A 24,798-nucleotide genomic window follows, 5' to 3' on the forward strand; every position below is an offset into this window, starting at 1 on the left:
CTTTAAAGCTTACAATGACTGAGTCATTCAACCAAGAAACATAAAAAAAAATCAGCATTATATTTACAGTTTCCCATATATTGAGAAATGCTACATTACATCATTAAATATGTATCTACAGTAAAATATTTAATACATTATGTGTTTTCTATGTAAGCCCATTTCTGCCACATAAGGGGGAAAATCATGCTTTTGTAAATTATTATTATGACATTTAAAGTAAAAATGATGACATTCTAAGTCATATCTATTATATTAATAAAAAATAAGGAAATTATGACAAAAAGTCATAAAAAGTTGACAAAGTCAAAATTATGACTTTTTATGTTATAATTACAACTTTTTAAAACATTATTTCGACTTTTCATCTCATAATTATGATTTATTATGTCTTTACCATACTTATGTGGCTTAAACAGGCTTCCATAGTTTTCAGTGGACAATTCTTCTATATGTAGCCCAATACTTATGGCCTGCGGTTCCTGTTGCTTGAAAGAGTGTCATACTTCCTCAGCGGTTTAATGGTTTCAGTTTTTTTGGATGCAGGCAAGTTGCAGATGTCCATCTGATTCCGATTTCGCCTCCAGCAGCCCGATTCCACTGGTTTGGTGTTCTCATAAATGATGTCTAGAAACAAATACCATTACTGTAGAGTTACATCAAATGGTTAACAGTGCAAAGCACAGGCCACGCTGAGGGTCTGGAGGAAAACAGCTTTGCTGTGCACGCTCATGTTGCACCTAACTGCTCGAGTCTAACCACAGACAATGAGAAGCAGTTTAATCGTCATCAACTGGAGCTAGCTAACTCTCACAACGCTTTACCACATGCCACCCACACTCATTCAGCTCTCAGTCTGCGACCAAGGAAACTGACCTTGAACAAAGACTCTTGAGGATGTGTTGTTGTTTCTTAGTGGGGTCCTTTATAAGAACCCTAATCAGTCTGTGTGACTTTTAAAAGAATTCTGTAGCATGATTTTGATGACAGCAAGAAGTAATTTTGATTCGTGCATCAGTTTATAACAAAAAGTATGGTTACAGGCTGTAACCATTCATAACAACAAGGCTTAAGCTTTTTATGCGCAGTAAAAATTATTGTAATTTTAACTGTAAAAACGCCTACAGTAAAAACCTGATAAATGTTTGACAGTAAGTTTCCATATACTATGTATGGGGGAAAATGTAATAGATCTAACCTTACGTTTCATATAATTTTACAGTACAATACTGTTAAAGGTACAGGTTTTGGAAGTAAAAATAACTGAATCATCTTCATAAACGAACATTCCCAGAATTCCCTGTGTGACACTTCACATTTAATGGGTTTTCATTTTAATAATTATGTTGTTTCTTAGTTATTTGTCATCAGTTATGACCATTAGGTTTATCTTATGTTGCTAAATTAATCAGCAGAAACGGGATGTTGGATTTACAGGTTTAGAATGTAATTTTTTTTTTTTTTTTTTTTTGTAAATTACAGTTTTAAATCATAAAATTTACAGGTTCTGTAAATATTTTTAAATTTTACTGTATTTTCTATTCTGCAGAGCTACCAGGTTTTGTGGGGTTTTTTTGTCGTTGTTTGTTTTTTTGTAAAAATTTAAGTTTTTTTTTTACAATGTGTATTATGTGAGTAAAGCTGGCATAAGTAAAGATATATACAATTTTTTGTCAATGCTTTATGATTCTTATGTACTGATACAACATATAAAACATGCTGGACGAACAATGAAACACATAGTTGAACTTAAGCAAGCTTAAGTTTAACATTAGCTTTGGTCGAAGTTAAGTAAACATTATATATTTTTAAATAAATTAGTTTAAGATTAAACAATATTTGGCAAACCATAGATTTTTTTTTTAATGCAACATAAGGTCATTGTAGATGTACCTTTAGGTTTGCGAGTTAAGATGTATATGACAACAATTGACACAACTAGTACGACACATCCAACTGCCAGCGCTACCCATATCCACCACGGATGATCAAAACTGGGGGGATCTGACGATGGTGTAGAGGTTATTGTAGCTGTAAAAGACAAAATGATACAAAAAATAGCACATATTAGGTCATTCTTTCAGATGTGTGGCTCTTTGTGGTTACAGTATTAATGCATTCATGCACTCAATCTAATTGAGTTGCATTTAATCAAAAATGTCTGTTTTTACTCCAACTTTTGAAGGGAGTGCAAATAATTCCCCCTCCAAATTAATTTAATAACCTGATTTACAAGCTACTAGTTGCTTTGCAGGTATTTTTGCCATGATTTCAATTAAAAAACTCCAAAATTGTGTAAATGTGTACGTGCAGTGCAAGGTACACTGAAAATCTGCGATTCAAAACTTAATTTAAATATAGACACAAAACAGCAAGGTTTAGGATTTAAAAGAAATGTAAAATAAAAAATGTTATGACACAAAATAATTAAGAAATTTAGTTATATTACAGATTTAGCTATATTACATTAGAAACAAGCAAAACTGAAGAACTTTATCTAGTGGTCTCCCTTCTGGACCCCACTGTCCTATGTTAACTGAATGCCTGTAATTCATTTTGTAGTGATAGTACAATTTTGTTCCTAAAAACTTACATTTGAGAGCAAGTTTACTGATATTTAAGACAAAACTACACTTGACAGTTTGCGTTTTTACTAAAAATAGAAGTAGGATTTATTATGCAGTAAATCCATTACTTTGTGACTACTTGTGGAGTTCACACGTGACCTAAATGTACATGTAAATTGTTTATGTTATTAAAAGTTAAATGAGTGTAAAAAGCAAAATATTAAAGGTTTTTCACTACTCGTCATGCAAGTGTTGGGTAAATCTTCTGTAGTGGGATTTGGCGTCTGATTCTCTGGGGTTTTGTTGGCATCTGTAGAGAAAAGACAGTGAAAGTTGTTAAAACTGTGGATCTCTTGTTACATTCATTCATTTCAATAGGGGATTATGAACTTGGGCAGTTAACAGGGGTGTCGCTAGCTCTGTAATCTGTACACAAATTCATGATCACCTCAATTCCCTTAAAAATTTATATGAAAAGGGCTGCTCCCCGTCTTTTATTCACGGTGTTATTCGCGGCGCAGTGCCAGCGTCAGAAGCAGAGGACATTGGGGGCTGAGCCCCCAAATATTGAAATCCTAGACTTGCCCCTGGCAGTTAAAATGTCTTCAGCAAAAGAAAAGTGAGGGAATATATTAACTATAGTTGTTGTCAAATTGGAAATTTCACTGTAAAAAATGACCGTGATTTTAACAGTAAAAGACGGTGAAAAACTGTCAATTGGTTTACAGAAAGTTTCCGTACTATATACGGTGAATAACTGTAATAGATTTAACTGTACATTTAATGTAATTTTACGGTAAAATACCATTAAATTCACAGTTTTTGGAAGTGAAAAATAACAATTCATTGTAAAAATTTACAGTGAAAAAACGTAAATTGACATTCCCACAATTCCCTGCATGACACTTCACATTTGATATATTTTCGTTGAAATAACTCTGTTTCTTCTTAGTTTTTCTCATTTTTTCTAATCAGTTATGTACATTAGGGTTTTATGTTACATCTAATGTTGTTAAATTAATGTTTATTGCATTTTTAAAATTTCATGCATGTTACCATGATGGTGTTTAGTGTGTGTGTGTGTGAATGACACTGTGTGCACCTTCTATATGTTAGTGTTGTCCTTCTCAGCTTGTGGAAAAGCTGCTTGTGATGAACTTTGATTCATCATGTGACTCTTATCACCACTGTGTTTGGTGACTGTCAGTGTATTATAAAGGTACAAAACAGATATTAGTACTTCATTAGGTTGGTAAATTAACATTATATCAGTTAATGAAATATGTTATTTTACCGTAAATGTAACAGATTTTTTTTTATGTTGCTACTGTATTTTTTACGGTAAAGTTCTGGCAACCACAGCTGCCGTTTTTTTACCGTAAATTTTACTGGGATTTTTTTTTTTACAGTGTTGGTTATTGGTATATTGGTTTGCATTGTCTTTATTTCCAAACTAACAATTTGAGTTAAAAGTCAAAGTGAAAAATTCATGTTAAGTCTTTGATTTGTCTTCTTCTGCTTTAATGACAGCAGCACTCGAGCTGCATGAACTCATTACGTTTGTGTAAGACCTGATCCTCATGTTCTCCAGCGTGATTTGACAATCAACCAAAGAGAGTCTTGTGCTTCAATGGAAGAAATAATATCTGAACTTCTGTACAAAGTTCTTCACATGATCAGTGTGAAATATGTATGTATTTGATTAGTGACCTGAAATAGTGCAGAACCTGAAAAATATTTTGAATTTTACATGATAACATGATGAAACCTTCTACTTACAGACCAGAACTTGTATTCCATCACTGCAGCTTTCTATTAGAATAGGAATATCTCTCGTAACCTTGCAGAAGTACCATCCGCTGTCATTGGTCTTGATGGAAGGAATGTTGAATGTTGACCAATTGTCATTATTTTCTGTACTAATTCCGTCTGTTGCAGAGTTACAGCCTAAGTTAGTCTGGCTATAGTACCATTTCACTTTGTACTTTCCAGCCGGTTGAAAAGTGCAGTTGAGTGTGACGGAGTCTCCTTCACAGACTGTGCTGTTCTTTGGTTCCAATTGGACATTCAGTTCTTCCACTTGAAAAGTATTACTGATCAAAGCTCCTGTTGTGATTAAGAAAATAAAAAAAAAAAAAATAATTTAATTTAATTAGTTTATATCGCTAAGTATACAATAGATGTATGATTGAATTGTTGACCTTGTAAAAAAAAAAAAAGGATTTTGGAGTTTATAGGAAAAGAAGTTGATACTATAACACGTTTAAATGCAAACTATCTAATGATATATGACTGTGATTATTCTATACACACCTCAAACAAGCTACTCTGGGTATATCAACCAGTGAGTTCATTTGTGCTTTTTACACATAGTTTGTCCAAAACCGCAAATTAGTCAACAAACAAATTTAGCAGAAGATATTACAGGGTTAGGGTTTATTATTACACTGTAAAAAAAGATTTGTTTCTTTAAAAAGAAAGTTACCTGGTTGTCTTAAAATTTTGAGTTCATTGAAATAAAAAATACAATAAAAGCGATTGATTTAATCAACAGAAACTCAAAATATTATGTTATCTGAACCACATTAATTATCGAAGTTGATTTTTTTTTATTTGGTTTATTTTTGAAAGTACTGACTGCAAAAAAACCAACAACAATTTATTGTTATTGCTATTTATAAACAGTTTGTTTCCATAGTGGGGCATGTTGTCATAATGGGATTCTACCATTAAACTGCACATTATAAGCAATTTAACAGCTTTTCTGCCAAATTTAATCAGTAAAACTGTTATGAAGGACAAGACAATGTAAAAGACATCAAACCATTGTTTTGGCCAACAAACTGTCTGATTAATATACTATATTAATTTATAACATGTAAACACATGACAGAATTTTAGTTTGTTGGATAGAATTCACAAAATTATCTTAATTTAATCAGTTTTTGAAGTAGATGCTTGAAACCGCCATACAAAACCACTTCTAGATAGAACACATTTGCGAAATCAGACTTTGACACAAAATCTAATAGTTGATGAGATAAAATTTTTGTGACACTAGCTGTGGTCATATTTTGGTTTTGAAGTGTCAAAAACTATACTTCCCAAAATATTTGACCAGTTCTATGTGGTAGATCACATCAAACTAGGTTTTAACATAGCAGAGATTCCACTTACCTGTGACTACAAGAAGAAAGATTCTAGCACATAGTAGATCCATGGGCACAGAGTGGGCCTTAAATAATAACCCCCACTCAGAGTAAATGCAAAAGTAGTCTAAAGAAGAAGAAAAAGACTAATTAAATGATCCAACTTCAACAAAAACAGCACCTGGAGTCTTTAAATGCGAACGCATGAAGCTTCCTCGTTCACTTGTAGTGGTTAAAGCTCTTAAAGTCGAGCAGAACTATCTAGACGGGTTCCTGTGTGGTCATGCATATGAATAAGCCTCTATCGATAGCTTATGAAAAGTATTGTGTTGTCTTCCTGTAGAAGCTAAAGTCTACTTGACATTATTCCAGCAAACAATGTTTATTACAAATGGATTTTGTTAATAATTATACTTCAAATGAATTATATACAGTGTAACTGGAAAAATAATGGGTTTTGAAAGCATTTAAACAGTACACTTACCGCTCCTTAAGTGGGTGAAAAATGTGAGTTACTTTGAAGTAACACGTAAGACTGTAGAAGCATGAAAGCAGGTCAGCCACATGAACATGATATGAGAAACAGCACCACAAAAAGAAGAAGAAGAAAAAAACGCGACTGACATCAGCTGTCCCAGGAACACGCCAGAGACGCTTCTGTTCACACGCAGAAACAGCATTGCTCAAAAGATAATAGGCTTTTCTGAGACGCTTTTGCGAAGATTTTTAATCAACTAATATTTATAGTAAATATTTGAAGTCAGTTCTTTTTGATAAAATATTGGGGAAAAATATTTTTGGTAAATATTTCACTTGGAATGTGTTTAGTTCAAATAAATGGCATTAAATGATATTTTGTCTTGATATTATAGTGTCTAATATTTCTGACATGATATTTTATGTCTAATGCAAGACATTTTTTTAAGTGGGACTCAAGTGTCCAAATATTTTTGGGGTCCTGTACGTTTAACAGAGTTTTGTTTTGACATCTCGTAAATGAAGTAGCACACAACTTGCTGAGAACTGTGACGCAGTTTGAATGTGGTTTCGATATTTAAACCTAAAGGCAAGCCTAACCACTGTTGTCAAGTCAAACCGAACGTAAACCTGAAACAGAAAATGTAATGCTCACATTTTTTCCTTTACAGATCAAACAGTTTTCTTCTATTTGCACTGCATTGCATGTTTATTCTATATCACAAAGAATGACAAGTATATCTCCATTTTTAATTAAAAATATATATATTTATTTCAAACATCTTTGTGCATTACATACTGTAAAAGCAAATATACATTTAAGTAGGTTTACATCAAAAAACACTTCATTTTCACGTAAAATACATTGCATCACCTCTTTTCTCACAGTGTCTGAAATGGTTCGATAAAGGATTCAGTCTCTCTCCATGAGCCTGCTGTGCTCTGATTGGTCAGATGGCTCAGTCTATTGTGATTGGTCAACTGCTTACACTGTGTCAAAACATCTACTATCATATCTGAATCTTAGCTCTGTATCTTCCTCACTCCTCAGCACTTGATACACAGTGATACGAAGAGTAACAATGGTGTTGGTTTTATAGTCTTCATCCTTTGGAAGTGCATGCAAAGTGGATTTGATTTCGCAGCACAGAAAACAGTGTCTTCATAACTTGTCAAAGTAGGTGTAGTTCATGGCTAGCCAATGAGGACCACAGGCTGGCATTATGCAATTTTTTATAAAACTAACAACTTGTTTCAGGAAGTTCAGAATCGGTTCTTTCTTTTCAGAGAAAATAACTCCATTTATCACGCACTTGATCTTTTTAACTTAGCTGACCTTTTACTTTCATAAACAACTATTCACACTACATGAAAAGTAATAAACAAGCATAATGGGGGCACTTTAAATAATCTGGTATTAACATGAACCCTGTGCTCTCTCCTCATTGGCTGATGTACTATAATTCATTTTTGGGTTTATAAGCAGGCCATGATCCTACATGTGCTGGTTAGCAGAACTTGTATTCCATCACTGCAGTTTTCTACAAGAATAGGAATATCTCTGGTAACCTTGCAGAAGTACCATCCGCTGTCACTGGTCTTGATGGAAGGAATGATGAATGTTGACCAAGTGTCATTATTTCCCGTAGTAATAAGCCACTTTTCACGTATTCGTCTGTTGCAGAGTTACAGTCTAAGTTAGTCTGGCTATAGTACAACCTCACTTTATGCTTTCCATAAGTTTGAAAAGTGCAGTTGAGTGTGACGGAGTCTCCTTCACAGACTGTGATGTTCTTTGGTTGCAATTGGACGTTCGGTTTTTCCACTTGAAATGTAAAAGTAACAAAAGAGAGAAGGTTAACTGTGAAGCATCTCTTTCATTCATTCATTTCAATAAAGGATTATGAACTTGGGCAATTAAAATGTCTTGATGAATGCTAATGGCAAAGGAAAGTGATGGAATACCATCAACTATAGTTGTTGTTATTGTTGTATTGGTTTACATCATCTTTTCTGCTCAAACATCTGATCTCATTAAAGTGCAACATACAACCAAATTGCAACAGAAATGCTTCTATTTTGCATTTTTATAAGTTTCTATTTAATATGAATAAAGAAAATCAATAAAAAATGTACATGAATTTCATAATATCTAAGTCTTTGGCTTGACCTCTTCTGCTTTAATGACAGCAGCACTCGAGCTGCATGAATGGACATGCTTCAATGGAAGAAATCTGACCATACAACCCAGATAGCAAGCAATGATCGAAATAATGTTAAATCAATGTTAATGTGTCAATATAAACATTACAATGTGATCTTTGTTCAACATCATGTTTGCACTATCAGAAAATGATACACAACTAAAACTGACTTAACTGACTGGTAAACACTGTTACAAAGACCACAAACTCAAAAAAGCCAACAGTCAAACTGCCCAACTAAAGGAAACACTGATCACCAAAATGGTGACCAAACATTTCCAATAAAACATCAACATCTAATCCTCTGTTAATTCTCAAAAATAACTTCTGCTGAGATCTTGAGAGATTTATTGTCTTCTTTTATTTTCAGTTGATTTCAGGCTGTGTGGTTTTAAGTCAGTTGTAGTTGTTTCATTTTCTGTGAGTGCAAACATTGATTCAATGCCATTACCATTGATTTTTTTTTTGTTGAAATTTCAAAATTTTTCAACATTAATTGCGGGTGCAAAAGTGATATTGATTCAATGAGGTTAACATTGACACTTTGGGCCCTATAATACACCCGGCGCAATGCGACGCAAGGCGCAGCGCAAGTGTGTTTGCTAGTTTGCGTCGCGTTTTCCCGTTCAGCGCCACGTCCTTAAATTAGTAAATGCATTTGCGCCAGTTAGTGCGCCCATGGGCGTGCTGGTCTAAAAAAGAGGTGTGTTCAGGCGCATTGCTATTTTAAGGAGCTGAAAATAGACTGCGCCATAGACCAACTCAAACCTGGTCTAAAGTCTAAAGTCAATGGCGCAATATTTTTTTGTTAGAGCGCGTTGGTAGAAACTGCGCCTCTGGGCGCGTCCACAGTGCGCGTTGACTTTGCTTATTACACACAGGGATGCGCATCACACAAACATGCCAAATATTAAAAACAAAAGGATTACAGTGTAAAAGAATATTATTGTGTACATAAATATAAAAATGTAATGGTGAATAGTCATTGCATGTATTAGAATTAGGCTACCTATTTTCAATTCAGCCTATTACTACTTACAATGATGAACGAAATTGGCTAATTAATTGAACAATCGTGCCAATACACACACATATATATATTAACTGACTCATCGCGTGTACGCCATGTAAAATAGCAATCCGCCATGGCGCGAGCGCATCTCGCTCTTAAAGGGAATGGAGATGACACTCTGATTGGTTTATTGAACGTTACGCCCATTAGAGAACAGGGACAACCCATTTCAAAAATGCGCCCCGGCGCACGGACCGTTTTTCCGTCGTTAAAATAGCAAAAGTGGATTTGGACACGCCCTGAGTGCACCTGCGCCGTGCGCTTTACACTTTGCGTTTAGATCGTTAAAATAGGGCCCATTAACATTGATTTAATATTGTTTCGATCATTGCTTGCTATCTAAGGAAAGGAGTTCACATGATCAAAAAATAAAATAAAATAATCGTGCACAAACTGAAATATAACTTAATTTACATCACAATGATGAAACCTTCTACTTACAGACCAGAACTTGTATTCCATCACTGCAGTTTTCCATTAGAATAGGAATATCTCTCGTAACCTTGCAGAAGTACCATCCGCTGTCATTGGTCTTGATGGAAGGAATGTTGAATGTTGACCAATTGTCATTATTTTCTGTACTAATACGCAACTTTTCACGTATTCCGTCTGTTGCAGAGTTACAGCCTAAGTTAGTCTGGCTATAGTACCATTTCACTTTGTACTTTCCAGCCGGTTGAAAAGTGCAGTTGAGTGTGACGGAGTCTCCTTCACAGACTGTGCTGTTCTTTGGTTCCAATTGGACATTCAGTTCTTCCACTTGAAAAGTATTACTGATCAAAGCTCCTGTTGTGATTACGAAAAGAATAGAATAACATCACAAAAAACAAACAAAAAAATTAATAAATTATAACAATATGCAAACAATAATAACAAAACAGTATAACAATAGATATGATCGTGATTCTTGTCTTTATGATGGTTTCTTGTCTTTAACATTAATTGATGCTAGTTGGATAATAACCTTGAACACAAAATATCTAATAACATGACTTAAATGCATTCACACCTCAAAAGGCTACTCTATGGTTTTCACACTGCTCTTAACCCTGGGCTATCATTGTTCTAAACCCTGCTTTTAACCCGGGTAAGGAAACATTTCACACTTGTAATTTAGAAGCGGGGTTCTTACCCGGGGTTATGCCAGCTGCCATTTTCTGCAAATAAATGCCCTAAAAGACAATGTTTTTACTTGAAATTTGGAAGAAATTTTGTCAGTATGTGTAATATACAAGTCTGTTGGAGTGCGTTTGTCATATTTTGGTAATTTTCCAAAATATTTCATTTTCCACAGTAGATTATTTCAAAGGGTTAGGGTTAAAAAAATTCTTTTAATTTAGCACAAATCTTACTTACCTGTGATTAAGAGAAAGATTGTACTGCACAGCCGATCCATGTCTACAGATGGGTTTGCAATAATAAATCACCCTGAGACTAAATAAAAGTCAAACAAGAAGATAAAGATTAAGATCATTCATTAATTAAACTTTATCAAACAGCACTTGGGGTTGAGAAGCTTTCTCAGTTTCTCATGGTGGTTAGAGCTCTTAAAGTCTGGCAAAGATACATGGGTTCCTGTGTGGTCATGCATACGAGTAAGTGTTATATTAATAGCTTCAGATGTCATTTTCCTGTAGAAGTCTACTAAAAATTGTATAATATTTAACAAACTGTTTATGCAAGTAATTCCAGTTCAAATGCATTACAGGACATAACAGATCAGCAATTATGGGGTTTAAAAGCATTTTTTTAAAACAGTATTACATACCTCTCATAAAGTATGTGAAATGATTAAACCTAAGAGCAAGCAAAAAACACTAGTTCCACCAGTCAAATTGAACTTCATGCTAAAACAGTGGCATTTTTTTTCTTTACAGGTCATATATTTTGTATGTGTTTATACTGCATAATGTGTATAAAATTCAGTGTATGCAAGTCAAGGACACAAATAAGTACAATTCAGTCTTTAATTTAAAATACATATTGCAAACATCATTGTGCAATACATAAAAGCAGACTTAAATACTCAGGTAATTAAATATCAGTGTAAAATAGTGACCATCGTCCTTGTTCAAATTCGACAAGAGCTGAGGCAAGTGTGCAAAGCACATTTCAACTATCCACAGAGAGATGAGTGACACGAGTCAATGAATTTGAAAGGAAAGGACAATTAATATGCCACATTTAAGTTCAAATTCCTTGAAACAGGAACAAATAGCATCTTTTATTAAAAAGGTTCCTAACATCACATGCTGACGCTTGCTATCATAGCCGTCTATGATAAAACTACATCATAGCTTGAGTCAGTTCATTTGTAAACAGTATAAATTAACTAATCTGAAAGCATTGTGGTGTCACAATGTGAGAGAAATCACAGTGCACTATTGAAAAACTGACAGCTACTGTTAATATCACAGAAGAATGTACAGTAAGTATATAACTGTGCAAATCCTCTTTTTTCATAGTCTGTTTCCTTAGGTAACTTGGGTTATGTCTAGTTAAATAATCTTGAATATGAAAGCAACCTAACACAGTTATTAAGAATATAGGTATGTTGTAGTACAGTGTCAATTCACTCTTTGGTGGGATGAATGGTGCATTTCATTCAATAAAATTAAAGTCAAACCATACTTTCAACATAAAAAGTCAACATAAAAAGGTATTTACAACCCATTTTACTTCTGCAATATAATGTATTTTTGCAAAAAAAAAAAAAAAAAAAAAAGGATCATGAACATTCAATACCAGAATAGAAATAACATGGAATAACCTGCAATAAGTCATTTTTAATGTCATGTTAACTTTAACGGCTTTAAATATGCAAATGTGAACTGAGGTTTTATATGCACATAATAATAATAATAATAAAATTCTCACAAACAGTCGGAAACAAAATAAAAGAAAATATCACAGTAAAAAAATAAAATCATTCTGATCATTAAATAAATAGACATGAACCCTGTGCATTCTCCTCCATTGGATGATGGACTATAACTCATCTTTTGGGTTTATTTCCAGTCCGTGATCCCACATGTGCTGATTATCCAGAGTTTGAACCACTTCATCTGCTTGAAGCCTCTCCTGCAAATTGATTTAAAACAGATCTTATTTTAGCATTTTTCAGTGTTAGAAAAGGTTTTGTGTGTCAATTTACTATGAATATTTGAATTAAACAATTATTCAATAGTTCAATGTTTTAAATTTAAAATTAAACAGTCATTAACCCTTAAATGCATACCTCGGGTCTTTAGTGACCCGGGACGTCATTCACTACCCTCCTCCTCGTTCATTTTTTAAAGTTAGATATCAACCTTCTTGGTATTCCTCAATCAATTCATTATAAAGAATATAACAAGAAAAAAATCATAAAATTATAAAAGAATGCATATTTTTGTATTCATTTTTTGTAAAAATTATAAAGGGTTGCAAACGACCCGAGGTGTGTATGAGTGTACATATATTTTTTCTGCACAACAATAATTGAATCTTAGATGACGGAATAAGTGCAATTCACCTTTATTCCACAAGGTGGCAATGTCTGATACACAATGCTGAAGTGACGACTCATTCAGACAGAAAACGAAATAATAAGAGAAACATGAAATGGCTTAGCGATTTACTGCAGAGCAAGTACTGAACGCATCAAATATGACTGTAACTGTTACTGGATGGATCTGGTGAAGCTGTTAGCGATCGAAATATTGATTTTGAAGATGTTGAAAATTATATAGTTCTGAGAATATGTTTGAGATGGGCTCCTATTCGTGACCTCAAACATAAAACTAGCCTATTATTTGCTGAATTTACTGGGAAATGAGCTCTGACGAGGACAGTAATGATGGCATAAAACATCTGCTCAAACTGATCCCTTTCAAGCTCCAAAAGGTAACAAAATACAATTTATTTTATTCTTCTGTAATTGTTACTCTAATATCAGAGGAGTTTTATATTATCGCGACAGGTAGAGATCCTTCCGTGTTAGATATAGATCCGGGTCGATAAAGACCCGAATATGTAAGAATGATTGGCGAAACAGTCATGCATTTAAGGGTTAATATTATATATAAGTATATTATACTATTATTATTTATTTATAAAAGCACCTTTTTTTTTTGTACAGAGAAATAATAATGTAAAAACATGGCAACAAGATACCAACATACATACAGTAAATACATTTATACAGTACATATGGTGTAGCAAATAAATACTGAATAGAAGAGGACCAAGAACAGAGCCTTGAGGGACACCTTGAGAGATGTTGAAGTCATAGGGCCTCATTCACGAAACTTTCGTAAAAATATGTGTAATTTGGGTGTAAAATGAACCTTCCCGAAAACTGTTCTCCGGATTCACAAACACTTTGTAAACATCAAATTTGATAGTTAAACGTGTGTATGTTAATGAATTTCAATCATTCGTAATCATGCATGCTCATTCACAATTAGCATAATCTCAGCCTATGAATTACAAGTACATAATTACACGTCCAGAGACGCTCTGTAATCTTCTGGGCTCCCTTATCAGGCTTGGCTCGAATAAAGAGGCTTAATTGGCCATACATAATAAAAAATATTTAATTAATGTGTGTCCACCAATGCATTTTTTAGCCAGCTGAAAATGGCAGGTGCTCTTCTGAAAACACCTGGCTGATGCTTTGGAGGCACCCTTTTCCAGCTTAAAGGGTTAGTTCATCCAAAAATGAAAATTCTGTCATTTATTACTCACCCTCATATTGTTTTACACCCGTAAGACCTTCGTTCATCTTCGGAACGCAAATTAAGATATTTTGTTTAAATCCGATGGCTCAGTGAGGCCTGCATAACCAGCAATGACATTTCCTCTCTCAAGATCCATTAATGTACTAAAAACATATTGAATCAGCGAATCAGCGGTTCGGATCACATGTCAAACCACCAAATGAAGCTTCCTGAAGCAATGTTTTGAAATAGGCATCACTATATAAGTTGTTATTTTGTTTTGTTTTTTTGTGGACCAAAAACATTCTTGTGGCTTTATAATATTAATATTGAACCACTGTACTCACATGAACTGATTTAAATATGTTTTTAGTACATTAATGGATCTTGAGAGAGGAAATGTCATTGCTCCCTATGCAGGCCTCACTGAGACATCGGATTTCAACAAAAATATCTTAATTTGTGTTCCGAAGATGAACGAAGGTCTTACGGGTGTGGAACGACATAAGGGTGAGTAATAAATGACATTATTTTCATTTTTGGGTGAACTAACCCTTTAAATGGTTTTTATGATACAGACTATACCCAGAAGTAATGTGTTACTAGTATCTGATTTTGCTGATTCTGATTTTAACTCCTCCACTGTTGTTCAGTCAATGTACAAGTATGTGATGGTCGGTTGGTGTGGTATTTGCCCCGCCCTTCCTCCACTGTGATTGGATGACTGAGTAAAATGTGACAGTGAGGAGCGCTGCGTTTTACCCAAATTTTAACATTTTTCAACTCACGACGACGAGAAAAAATGACAAACACCCATCCATGTCTTCCAAGCATTAGTACTGCCTGAGCTCGCTTCCTCAAGCCCCTCCACTGCGGACAGCAACCTCAAACGTTTAAGATTACTTAGCTATATGGGCAAACAAACTTGTGAAATATTATTATGTTACATAGTTGTCACAATCCTGGTTTTGTGTCTTGTTTTTTTTGTTAGGACTTTTATGTTTAAATTTGTTCTCAGTTACCATTGTCTCCATGTTCACTTCCTGTGTTTGTGGTTTCCATTTCTTTGTGTTATATTAGTTACCATAGTCACCATCATTAGTTCCAGCTGTTGTTAATTATCTACTAATTGCTCTGTGTATTTAAAGGTGCCCTAGAACCAGTTTTAACAATGTAATATAAGTCTAAGGTGTCCCCTGAATGTGTCTGTGAAGTTTCAGCTCAAAATACCCCATAGATTTCTTTATTAATTTTTTTAACTGCCTATTTTGAGCCATAATTATATATGCACCGATTCAGTGCGCGGCCCCTTTAAATCTCGCGCTCCCCCGCCCCCGAGCTCTCGACTGCCTTAACCAGCATAAACAAAGTTCACACAGCTAATATAACCCTAAAATGGATCTTTACAAAATGTTCGTCATTCATACTGCATGCATACATCGATTCATGTAAGTATAGTATTTATTTGGATGTTTACATTTGATTCTGAATGAGTTTGAGGCTGTGCTCTGTGGCTAAAGTTAACATTACACACTGCTGGAGAGATTTATAAAGAATGAAGTTGTGTTTATGAATTATACAGTCTGCAAGTGTTTAATAATGAAAATAGCGACGGCTCTCGTCTCCGTGAATACAGTAAGAAACGATGGTAACTTTAACCACATTTAACAGTACATTAGCAACATGCTAACGAAACATTTAGAAAGACAATTTACAAATATCACTAAAAATATCATGTTATCATGGATCATGTCAGTTATTATTGCTCCATCTGCCATTTTTCGCTGTTGTCCTTGCTTGCTTACCTAGTCTGATGATTCAGCTGTGCACATTCAGACGTTTTGCCCTTGTCTAATGCCTTGAACATGAGCTGGCATATGCAAATATTGGGGGCGTACATATTAATGATCCCGACTGTTACGTAACAGTCAGTGTTATGTTGAGATTCGCCTGTTTTTTAAACAAATTAAATTTATATAAGAAGGAGGAAACAATGGTGTTTGAGACTCACTGTATGTCTTTTCCATGTACTGAACTCTTGTTATTCATCTATGCCAAGGTAAATTCAATTTTTCATTCGATGGCACCTTTAAGCCCTTGGTTTTCAGTCATGCTTGGTTAGTTGTTGTGAGTGCATGTTTAGGTTTTTTTTTGGTCTCGCTGGATGTGTTTGGATGTTCTTGCTTTCTCCGTGTGCCTTGGATTATGTTCCTGTGTCAGTCTTGTCTGGACTATTTGCCTGCTCAAGGTTTGGATTATGGATTCATGAATATGGCCCATGGACAGCAATGAAGAACTGTCTATCAGTGAGATAGGATATAAACCATGAAAGAGCACAACCCATGATATATATATAACTGAAAGACGAGAAAAAGTATGTGATTGGATACGGTGTTAAAAGCTGCTGTTAGATCAAACATAATGCGGATAGTAAGACATCCAGAATCAGCGGATAGGAGATGGTCATTGGTATATTTTAACAGTGCTGGTTCAGTGCTATGGCCTGATCGAAAACTAGATTGATAGCGATCAAGAAAATTGTCAACAGATTAGACTGTAGATGAGGCAAAAACTTTTTTGAGTGGTTTATAAAGAGAAGAACCTAGCCCTGATTTTTTTTTTTCAAAACAGGAGTAACAGCAGCAATTTTAGTGAGGTTTAGTATAATCTGCGACCTAGTAAAAAACTTGAGCTGCTCTTTCTGAATGCTTTGTTTCTTCAGAAGTACATGCAGAACTTCTTACTTCCTCATCGCCTCACCACTGATGTTCGGCGACGCTTGTTTTTTGTTGTTGTTTTTTTTTAGATTTTAAACCTCAGAAGTCCAAGTATTTTATTACAAGTTATTTTTAGTTTCTATAAACAGTCTCTTTGGACTTGAGAGGATGTTTTCAGCTCTTCTGGAAGTTTTCATTGTACAATGCCCAGCTTTATTTCAAAAGATTGAGGCAAATTCAAATTTCTCATAATATGACCCCTACAATAGTGTCATATCAGGTACAATATTCATTCATTTAAAGTGGTCAAGGTTCACAAGGTTGGCTGCGTAAAGAAATACTCCAGGCCAAAGGGCTTAAACGCGTGTGATTTGTGTATATGAGCACAATGGGCATCGTGTTACTGAGTAGTGAGAACAGGAAGTGGTTTGGTGGTTTGACAACATTCACAGGTGGCTATAACTCTTCTGTATCGGTGGGCAACTGTGGCTCAGGATTGTGCTCAGTGTACAATGGAAAGTTCCACTTCCACTCAATTTCCAACTACATAAAGATTTAGTGACCAGAACAATGATAAGCAACCATGTTCATAGTATAGCATAATCATTATTAAAACAGAAATTTAAAAGTAAATGTGATCTAACATGTTTTCTCACCAGTTCCCTGTAGAGGGGGTCTAAAGTGAACCAGAGTGCCACAGCACATCGCTGCCCCCTAGTGACCGCACGCACGCCGTGTGGATTCTCACCGCCAGATGAGAACCCGACCATCCGCCCACATCTGGGCTTCACTGAGGCCTGCGACAGGAAACAGAGCTTTTAAATGCCATACTCTACCTGATATAAAAGATGAGCAAAATGCACTGTTGTTTTTCCTTACAGTGACAGTTTTGGCGTCCATTTCTGTAAAGATGAATTCTCCGCCGTCAAAATCACCGTTCAGATACAGCAGGGCACTGAATGATGGAAAAAAGCAGGTAAGAGATAATTACTTTTTTCTGACTTATTTTTTTTATGCGATTTCCTGTGAATGTGCGAGACTTACAATTCATTAGCTGCTATTGTTAATAAAAAAAAATAAATAAAAAAAATAAGAAATACCTGTTTGCAATATGAAGCAGAATAACTAGAAGTGAATGATACCGGAAGCCTCGCACATTCAGTTACAGTTAACCACGCTCGTCCTTGCGTTAAAAATAAGCTGAATACTATTTCTTTATGTAAAACTTTTTTTAAATGACCACAAATTACAATCAATCAGGTTCACAGTCAGCTTGTAGCACAACTACATGTCATTTAGATGGGTTTAAAGCAGTTTTAACACTTGACTTCTTACCTGTAGTCTCGGTAGGTGTAAGCGGGCGGCTCTTTCCAGCACTCATTCGCTTCTGGGTCCAGAAGACAGTTGTCAGCATGTATTGGGTGACTGAGGTCATTTCTGTAGTCCTGCTGACCTAGTAAAATATTGAAATAAAAAATTAATTAATAAATAAAACAATTGTGTGTGTATAATAATAATATATATATATATATATATATATATATATATATATATATATATATATATGGGTCATTGACGAATAAGGTTTTTAAAAATGAAAAAAAACAAAACAAAAAAAACATAATGGAGATATAATTTATAAATATAGTGTTTTTTTTTCTTTTTTTTAATAATCAATTAATACTGCTTTTGTCTTTTTTACAAGATGGACTAAATTTTTCACTAAAAAAAGTCATTTGGTTTAACCAAAATTTTGGTTTTACCGAATAACACTTTTGGTTATACCGAATGACAATATTTTCAAACAATGCTAACAGACAATGCTTAGATTGCTAGCTAGATAGCAAAAGGACAATCAAATATTTCATATTTAGTACACATTTTTAAAATATTACAACATTTTCCATGTTTTATAGCAGTTGTCCCAAATGACGACGTTTCGGGACATGTGTGTGAGTAAGTGAAAACATGAATTTTTCAAATAGTTAAGAGACTTAGTTTGCTTTCATGACCATGTGGTCCTTTGAAGGTGTCTGAATGATGTCACATCCTGTCACATGATATTGAACGCATGACTTGATCCAAACTGGACCCTTTATATTGGTTACTCTGAATGACAATCAATGAAATTCCTTTTTCCGGACATTCTTTGTCATAACAAAGCAACGACTTCTACACATAATTTTAATACCGTTTTGCACTATGATGATATATGATGTTATAAAATCATGCCAGAATAAAAAATATATACATTTATTACATTCTAAGATATTTTAATCACAAATGAAATGTCTGTATTGGCCTTTGGACGGTTAAACCGAATGACCTTTTGACACTTTAAAATATTTAAATTACCTTTATATGTAGCAAAATATAATTAAAACCTTTTGGATTTGATAAAAGAGATCTAGTTGTGCTACCTTACATACTTTGGATGTCATATCTTTGTTTTTTATTATTATTAAGGCCTTGAGCCATATATGTATATATATATATATATATATATATATATATATATATACACAAATAAAAAATAAATGCATACAAGATATATTACAAATAAATATAAGTATATATAGGTAAATATAAATTAAAATAAATATTACATACCATATATAGTACATAAATAATATAATACATAAACATACTAAATGATGCAATGTTTAGTATACTCTATATGACACAAGTGAACATACTGTGGTTTAATCTGAGGTAGAAAGTGAGAGCTGAGGTGACGTACCAGATATGGCAGTCCTACACACGAGATGCGTGTATGAGAAATGCAGAGTGGAGTTTAGCATGAAGTATGACTCAATTATCCGTCTGGCCTTCTCGCTGACATCATAAAAGAGGCGGGCACTTTTTAAAGGAACACGTCCCTCATATCCATACTGCAAAGTTAAATAACGAACAATTATTGTTATACTCAGAACTGTTTTTATTATTCATGACTGTCCAATCAAAACAAACATAAGATGATTAAAACTGGAATGAAATCTAAATAGACAATTCTTATTTTTTTATGGAATATTGCATTATAAATTATTCATTTATCATTTGATGCCCTCATAGTCTTTATTTAAAATAACTTTTTCCTCCTGCAGTGACATCTCTTCTCTCATGGTGTGTTTATTGGCACGAGGGCGGGATCAACCTGTCACTCACATGAGATAAACCAATAGCAAACCACAACCATCCAATCATCCAACCAATACCTGATGGACAAAATCAAGTCCCGCCCCAACATTTTTTCTTGTTTGAGAAGCCGTTTATATACGTCACAATAGGGAAGAAAAGACTATCACAAATTCCGTTTCATAATAACTTAAAAGCTGTTTCAAAACCTAGCAATCAAGCTAAAATGTGGCACGCAATTTATAAACACAAATTTCAGTCAGTATTAAAAAAACTAAGGAAGGTCTTACCCTCAATGTTTTCAGTACTGTCGCCCCTTCAAATTTCTCATTGGGCGTGTGAGGAGACATTTTCCCCTTGTAACCGTCACCAGCTGCAGTGACACTCTGCCAATTAAAATATTCATATAAAACTTCCAGCAACAATTACAGCATTTCATTGTAAAGTCATCTGAAATAAAATGTACAGTAATATATGGCACATGCTTATTAGGTCAAACAAACACCAATAGTGGAAATACACCCACGTGCGCCAGAAATTTGAGCTCGGAGCACTGGTCCTCACTGATGACATCATCAAGAAGCACCCTTTGACTTCCATTCAGGGTGAGGGAGTTTTGTACAAGTCTTACATTATCATACAGCAAAGGACCTCCTATACACAAATGAAGAAAAGTTTACTTTAAATAACCAATAAAAATAGTAAAACATCTTGAAATAGTAATGAAAATGTGCTAAACAGTATATTGTAACCAGTATGTTACCGGTCCGATTTGTGTGGAACAATCGGCTCATTGAAAACAATAAACTTTTTTGTAATTTTTTTTGTTGCTTTGAGGTCTCTATGATATTGTAACAGTCACTTAAAACTGTCATTGTGTGAAAATGAACTTCATGAAGCAAATAATGACAGGATTTTCATATTTGGAGGAACTACTCATTTAACTCAAGCATATTTTTGCATTTTTTCCAAGTTATGTTTATGGTGTGTCTGTTACAATATTTTAGGTCCAGATCATTTAAAATGAGTAAACAGCACATCACCTTCCCGCAGCTCTTGTAACACAGACATTGTGACGTTTCTCTTCGCTGATATCGGCACATAGTCCATCCAGCCATCTGTACCAGAAGGAATCCTAAAGACACATATTCAAGACATACGCTCTGAACAGGGTGATTCTCATTATGCTTTATTACATCAGTGAGAACGCCTACCTGTTAGCATCTTCTCTACCGCCCGAACTGCTCCAGTAGTTCTGAAGAGAAACATCAGTCCATTAAACGCCTAATTATAAAGAGCTATGCCTTCATGATTGCAGTTGGCCTTGTTTGAGGATCCCCCCCCACAAGGGGGCGATGTAGATTAGTTGTTTAATCTCAAATTTTACAGGAGCACCTGTTCCCACTCACAGCTGTTACAAAATTGAAACATGTCCTTGTTCACTGTTATGACCCATTCCCTATGCCTACATGGTACATTTGAACTATTTTATGATATTTCATTTCTCCTATATTTACAAAGCAAACCCTAAAGTGCATCTGGAAAAAATTCTATTTTCAAACAGGCATCCCCCGTCTTCGATTGGTTGGACAAACAGTCCCGTCCAATGTTGCTATGTCAGGTTGATCATGATGATGAAACAAACAGCTGTTTTTAAAAAAAAAAAAAAAAAAAAAAAAGATTATGCAATTTTAATGTTTTTAGCTTTTGTCTATGACTAAATTAAGTAAAAAGCCTAAAAATTATAATATTGACCTACATTAAGTGACATTTTGGCTTGTCAAAATTAAATAAATTAAGTATGGTTTGAATGTACATTTTTGTTTTGGGAAAATAAATAATATATAAAATAAAGTGGTCATGATATAAGAACTCAAATTTGCCTTGATCTTTTGCCATACAAGAGGTATTTGTACTATTTAAACACCCTGCAAGTTTCATAGCTTAAAATGTCCTCATTATAAATAAAGCATTTATTTAATCAAGCTCCAAAAACAGCTCGATATTGCAGGATTTGTAATGTCACAGGGGCAAATACATTTGTATATGACTGCCTCCAGACCAGGGCAAGACATTGTCGCATCATAGGCCCCGCCCACAGGCATTCAGTCATTTAACGGCTGACCATAGAGTACCTCAGGGATGACGCATTTTTGTAGGCAAAACCCGGAAGCGAGTTAGCATTTTAGGACTTCCGGTTCCAACGCCGTAAAGTCTATGGGTTTTTTGAACGGGTTTTTGCTAAATCGCCTGAAATAAGGTCTGTGGTTAACAAAGCCTCTAAATATTTTCACGTTTTGATCTATGACATAAAACACACCAGTTATAACCTGCTTGTGATTTTTAAACTTTTACTGTGTCTTAAAAACGGCGGTTGCTAACAAGTTGCTAAAATGGACTACTTCCTTTGGCGGGGACTTTAGACGTCATCATTAAAAACGGGACATTTGGACAGCATTTCTCATGAAAAAGTGGATAAGTATTCATAACAGCACAGATCATAATCAGCGAGCATGTTTTTAAATAAAGTTGTTTTCTAAATAAAGTTTGAGGAAGCTTGGTGGTGACGACGTTGATCCGCGACCATGGTGTGCTGTAGTCCGTTTATAGCCTACTGTTAGCTTTTTATATCTGACGACTTTATTCAGGCTTCAAAATGTAGAAATGTTGTTTTAACTTGTAAAGATTATCTTGATAGACAAAATGTGTAAGTGTCCTTTCTTAAACACAGAGCTTATTTTTTGCGATTTTCCAAAAGTCTATGGGAAAAATGCATTGGCTTTCGATCGAGGGAACCCGTGCGCCGCTAACTTCCGGGTTGGCCTACAAAAACACGTCATCTCTGAGGTACTCTATCGCCTACACTGGATATGAGCGTTGCATCAAAAGCAAAATAGAACCCATTATAATCACTGATGCTGTCTACACTGATAAAGTATACAGATGCGCATTCAGTTTCTGACATATCCAGACGTACTTGAGTCTGCTGACAACAGGACGAATGGAAGAGTGAAAAAACTTTGGCTTTGACACATCCATTTTAAACAGCTCATTTGCATCTCTGTACAGACTTCAGAAGGATGCCGGCATCGGAAACAAGTGGATGGTTTATTTTAATGGTGTCCCTGATCGCGTCGGAAGATTTATGTTTGTTGGGAGCATTTTGTTTTGGAAATGAGGCACAGTGCAATGGAGAGTTCACAAAGAAACTCTTGTTGATAGATGAAGCAGTCAGCTGTTTTGGATCTGATAGCAGCTACAGTGCCAACCGTAAGTAGCTCAAGTGCAATAGCGAGTGGGGGTTGAAATAGTTTCCAATGCAATGATGTTTACTGACAAGGAGCCGGCCCTTAAAAATGGATCATTTCAGAGAGAGGGTCAGAATGAAGGTTGAAAATAGTCATTTTTTCACATTTATATTTGTTTTATTGTGCAAAACACTTTATTAATATTATAAGCGAACATCATGGAACATATTAAAATAATAAAAAAAAATCCTCATCATGCCCCCTTTAAGATTTGAACCAAGCCATAAATATATTGAGAAAAAGTAATACATATAGCTCTAATAAATTACAGTATTTTAAAGTTGGTAATTTCTTTCAGTGTACAAAGCATCAATCTTAACATGTACCAACAAATGACTTGCTTGTACATGTCTCTGCATATTAAACTGGCATAGAAGAATTTAAGAAACTCATTCTGTGAACTTACCCCTTCAGTATAGGTCACTCCAATGTTACTGCTGCCGATGAGGAGCAGGTCTGACTCCTGTTTGTGCCGCCTTAGGTACTGTTCAGCTTCCTGTGGCATAAAAAGCATAGCGAGGCTGATTGTATCTCCTACATGCCGTAGATTGAAGATTATGGCCCTAATTATTCATCTCTCAAACATTTTGTTTGCGACCCGACAAAATAAAAAGTGACCTGAGGGATGTACCTCAGTCTGAAATCAAGACCGTTCCACAACCTGCACGATTTCTCTTGGCATTCTCCAGGACTTTTTATTAGCGGTCACTGGCACTCGTTTAAAGCAGCTTGTTATAACTGGAGCAAAGTCTGCTGCTTCTAAGTGTGGTCGAGACCACATGAAATGGCAGCCTTGGTGCCCTTTTGGGGGAAGAGTTACGCTGGTAACGTTTGCGGCTTTGTGTTCTCCGAATGCAAACAGCTCGCAAATTGATTCAGGGAGCTTTGTGGTGTTTCAGTGAAACTTTTCTACCCTGTTCAAGAAGACTATGCTGTCAGCACAATATCTCGGTGGTAGGTTAACAAGGTCCCAGAGGAACTAGAAATCGGGCAATCAGACATGGCAGCAAGCCACATATATGGAAACGCTCTGCAGTGGGGTGAAAAAGAATGTAATCGGTTGTTATGAGCTATGAACTGAAGGATCTCGCATTGAAAGACGCATTCAAACTCATGTGCCTTATACAGTGATAATAGCTTCCAGGCTTTCCAACGAAAAACACTTTTGGATGGTTCAAGAGTGCGTGCAGCCACTACTGTACATCTCAAATACCAAACTCAATACGAGACATGATTGTTCTTCTAACGTATTTATGCACATATGGCCTCCTGCCAATCTCTGCACTTGGTGAACGAGTCTAGATTTCATGATTGATCTAGACAGCGAAGATATGGATCTGTTGAAAAGTTGCAAGTGGCGATCCAAGAACTATCACTGTTATTAACCTGAACTTGTTGTCACTAGTGTAGGGTAGGTTATTTCGAAGTCCTCATGAAATCAAAATTGGCCCTATTTACTTTGTATACCC

General features: G+C 35.0%; 3 protein-coding genes across 5 annotated transcripts in view; all 3 read right to left on the bottom strand.

The window, feature by feature from the left end:
- Positions 1 to 275: 275 nt before the first annotated feature.
- Positions 276 to 6,344, bottom strand: LOC125252761. Its single transcript, XM_048166327.1, has 6 exons — positions 6,201 to 6,344; positions 5,745 to 5,843; positions 4,347 to 4,673; positions 2,806 to 2,877; positions 1,894 to 2,031; positions 276 to 627 (listed from the first exon to the last, which is right to left on the bottom strand). The coding sequence occupies exons 2-6, from the start codon at positions 5,785 to 5,787 to the stop codon at positions 467 to 469; spliced, it is 741 nt and encodes a 246-aa protein (XP_048022284.1). The 5' UTR covers positions 5,788 to 5,843; positions 6,201 to 6,344; the 3' UTR covers positions 276 to 466.
- A 332-nt stretch (positions 6,345 to 6,676) lies between these two features.
- Positions 6,677 to 11,273, bottom strand: LOC125252777. 3 transcript variants are annotated; one of them, XM_048166357.1, is made up of 4 exons: positions 10,826 to 11,273; positions 10,602 to 10,641; positions 9,911 to 10,255; positions 6,678 to 8,018 (listed from the first exon to the last, which is right to left on the bottom strand). In XM_048166357.1, the coding sequence occupies exons 2-4, from the start codon at positions 10,621 to 10,623 to the stop codon at positions 7,735 to 7,737; spliced, it is 651 nt and encodes a 216-aa protein (XP_048022314.1). In that variant the 5' UTR covers positions 10,624 to 10,641; positions 10,826 to 11,273; the 3' UTR covers positions 6,678 to 7,734. The 3 variants fall into 3 exon arrangements, with proteins under 3 accessions (XP_048022324.1, XP_048022314.1, XP_048022307.1); XM_048166367.1 differs by having other exon boundaries at positions 6,677 to 8,018; positions 10,602 to 11,273; XM_048166350.1 differs by lacking the exon at positions 10,602 to 10,641.
- A 149-nt stretch (positions 11,274 to 11,422) lies between these two features.
- p3h2 (prolyl 3-hydroxylase 2) overlaps positions 11,423 to 24,798 on the bottom strand; it is a 56,782-nt gene continuing 43,406 nt past the window's right edge. The window contains exons 6-15 of the mRNA XM_048166338.1: positions 23,736 to 23,825; positions 21,236 to 21,276; positions 21,065 to 21,156; positions 20,548 to 20,675; positions 20,312 to 20,407; positions 19,627 to 19,777; positions 18,222 to 18,339; positions 17,766 to 17,841; positions 17,543 to 17,683; positions 11,423 to 12,550 (exon numbers count right to left, since the gene is read on the bottom strand). Of these exons, the coding sequence (XP_048022295.1) occupies positions 12,458 to 12,550; positions 17,543 to 17,683; positions 17,766 to 17,841; positions 18,222 to 18,339; positions 19,627 to 19,777; positions 20,312 to 20,407; positions 20,548 to 20,675; positions 21,065 to 21,156; positions 21,236 to 21,276; positions 23,736 to 23,825 (1,026 nt within the window). The 3' untranslated portion in view covers positions 11,423 to 12,457. The remainder of the gene's footprint in view (positions 12,551 to 17,542; positions 17,684 to 17,765; positions 17,842 to 18,221; positions 18,340 to 19,626; positions 19,778 to 20,311; positions 20,408 to 20,547; positions 20,676 to 21,064; positions 21,157 to 21,235; positions 21,277 to 23,735; positions 23,826 to 24,798) is intronic.

This window comes from Megalobrama amblycephala, linkage group LG2 (assembly GCF_018812025.1).
Source record: "Megalobrama amblycephala isolate DHTTF-2021 linkage group LG2, ASM1881202v1, whole genome shotgun sequence".
Taxonomy (NCBI): Eukaryota; Metazoa; Chordata; class Actinopteri; order Cypriniformes; family Xenocyprididae; genus Megalobrama; species Megalobrama amblycephala.

Bases quoted from the DNA above. Each gene is read 5' to 3' on its own strand.
- LOC125252761 (XM_048166327.1), bottom strand. From the start codon at position 5,787: ATGGATCTACTATGTGCTAGAATCTTTCTTCTTGTAGTCACAG. The intron at 4,674-5,744 runs GTAAGTGGAATC...TAATCACAACAG, and splicing joins CTTTCTTCTTGTAGTCACAG to GAGCTTTGATCAGTAATACT. The intron at 2,878-4,346 runs GTAAGTAGAAGG...TTTTCTCTACAG, and splicing joins TGGAATACAAGTTCTGGTCT to ATGCCAACAAAACCCCAGAG.
- LOC125252777 (XM_048166350.1), bottom strand. From the start codon at position 10,865: ATGGATCGGCTGTGCAGTACAATCTTTCTCTTAATCACAG. The intron at 10,256-10,825 runs GTAAGTAAGATT...TAATCACAACAG, and splicing joins AATCTTTCTCTTAATCACAG to GAGCTTTGATCAGTAATACT. The intron at 8,019-9,910 runs GTAAGTAGAAGG...TTACATTTCAAG, and splicing joins TGGAATACAAGTTCTGGTCT to TGGAAAAACCGAACGTCCAA.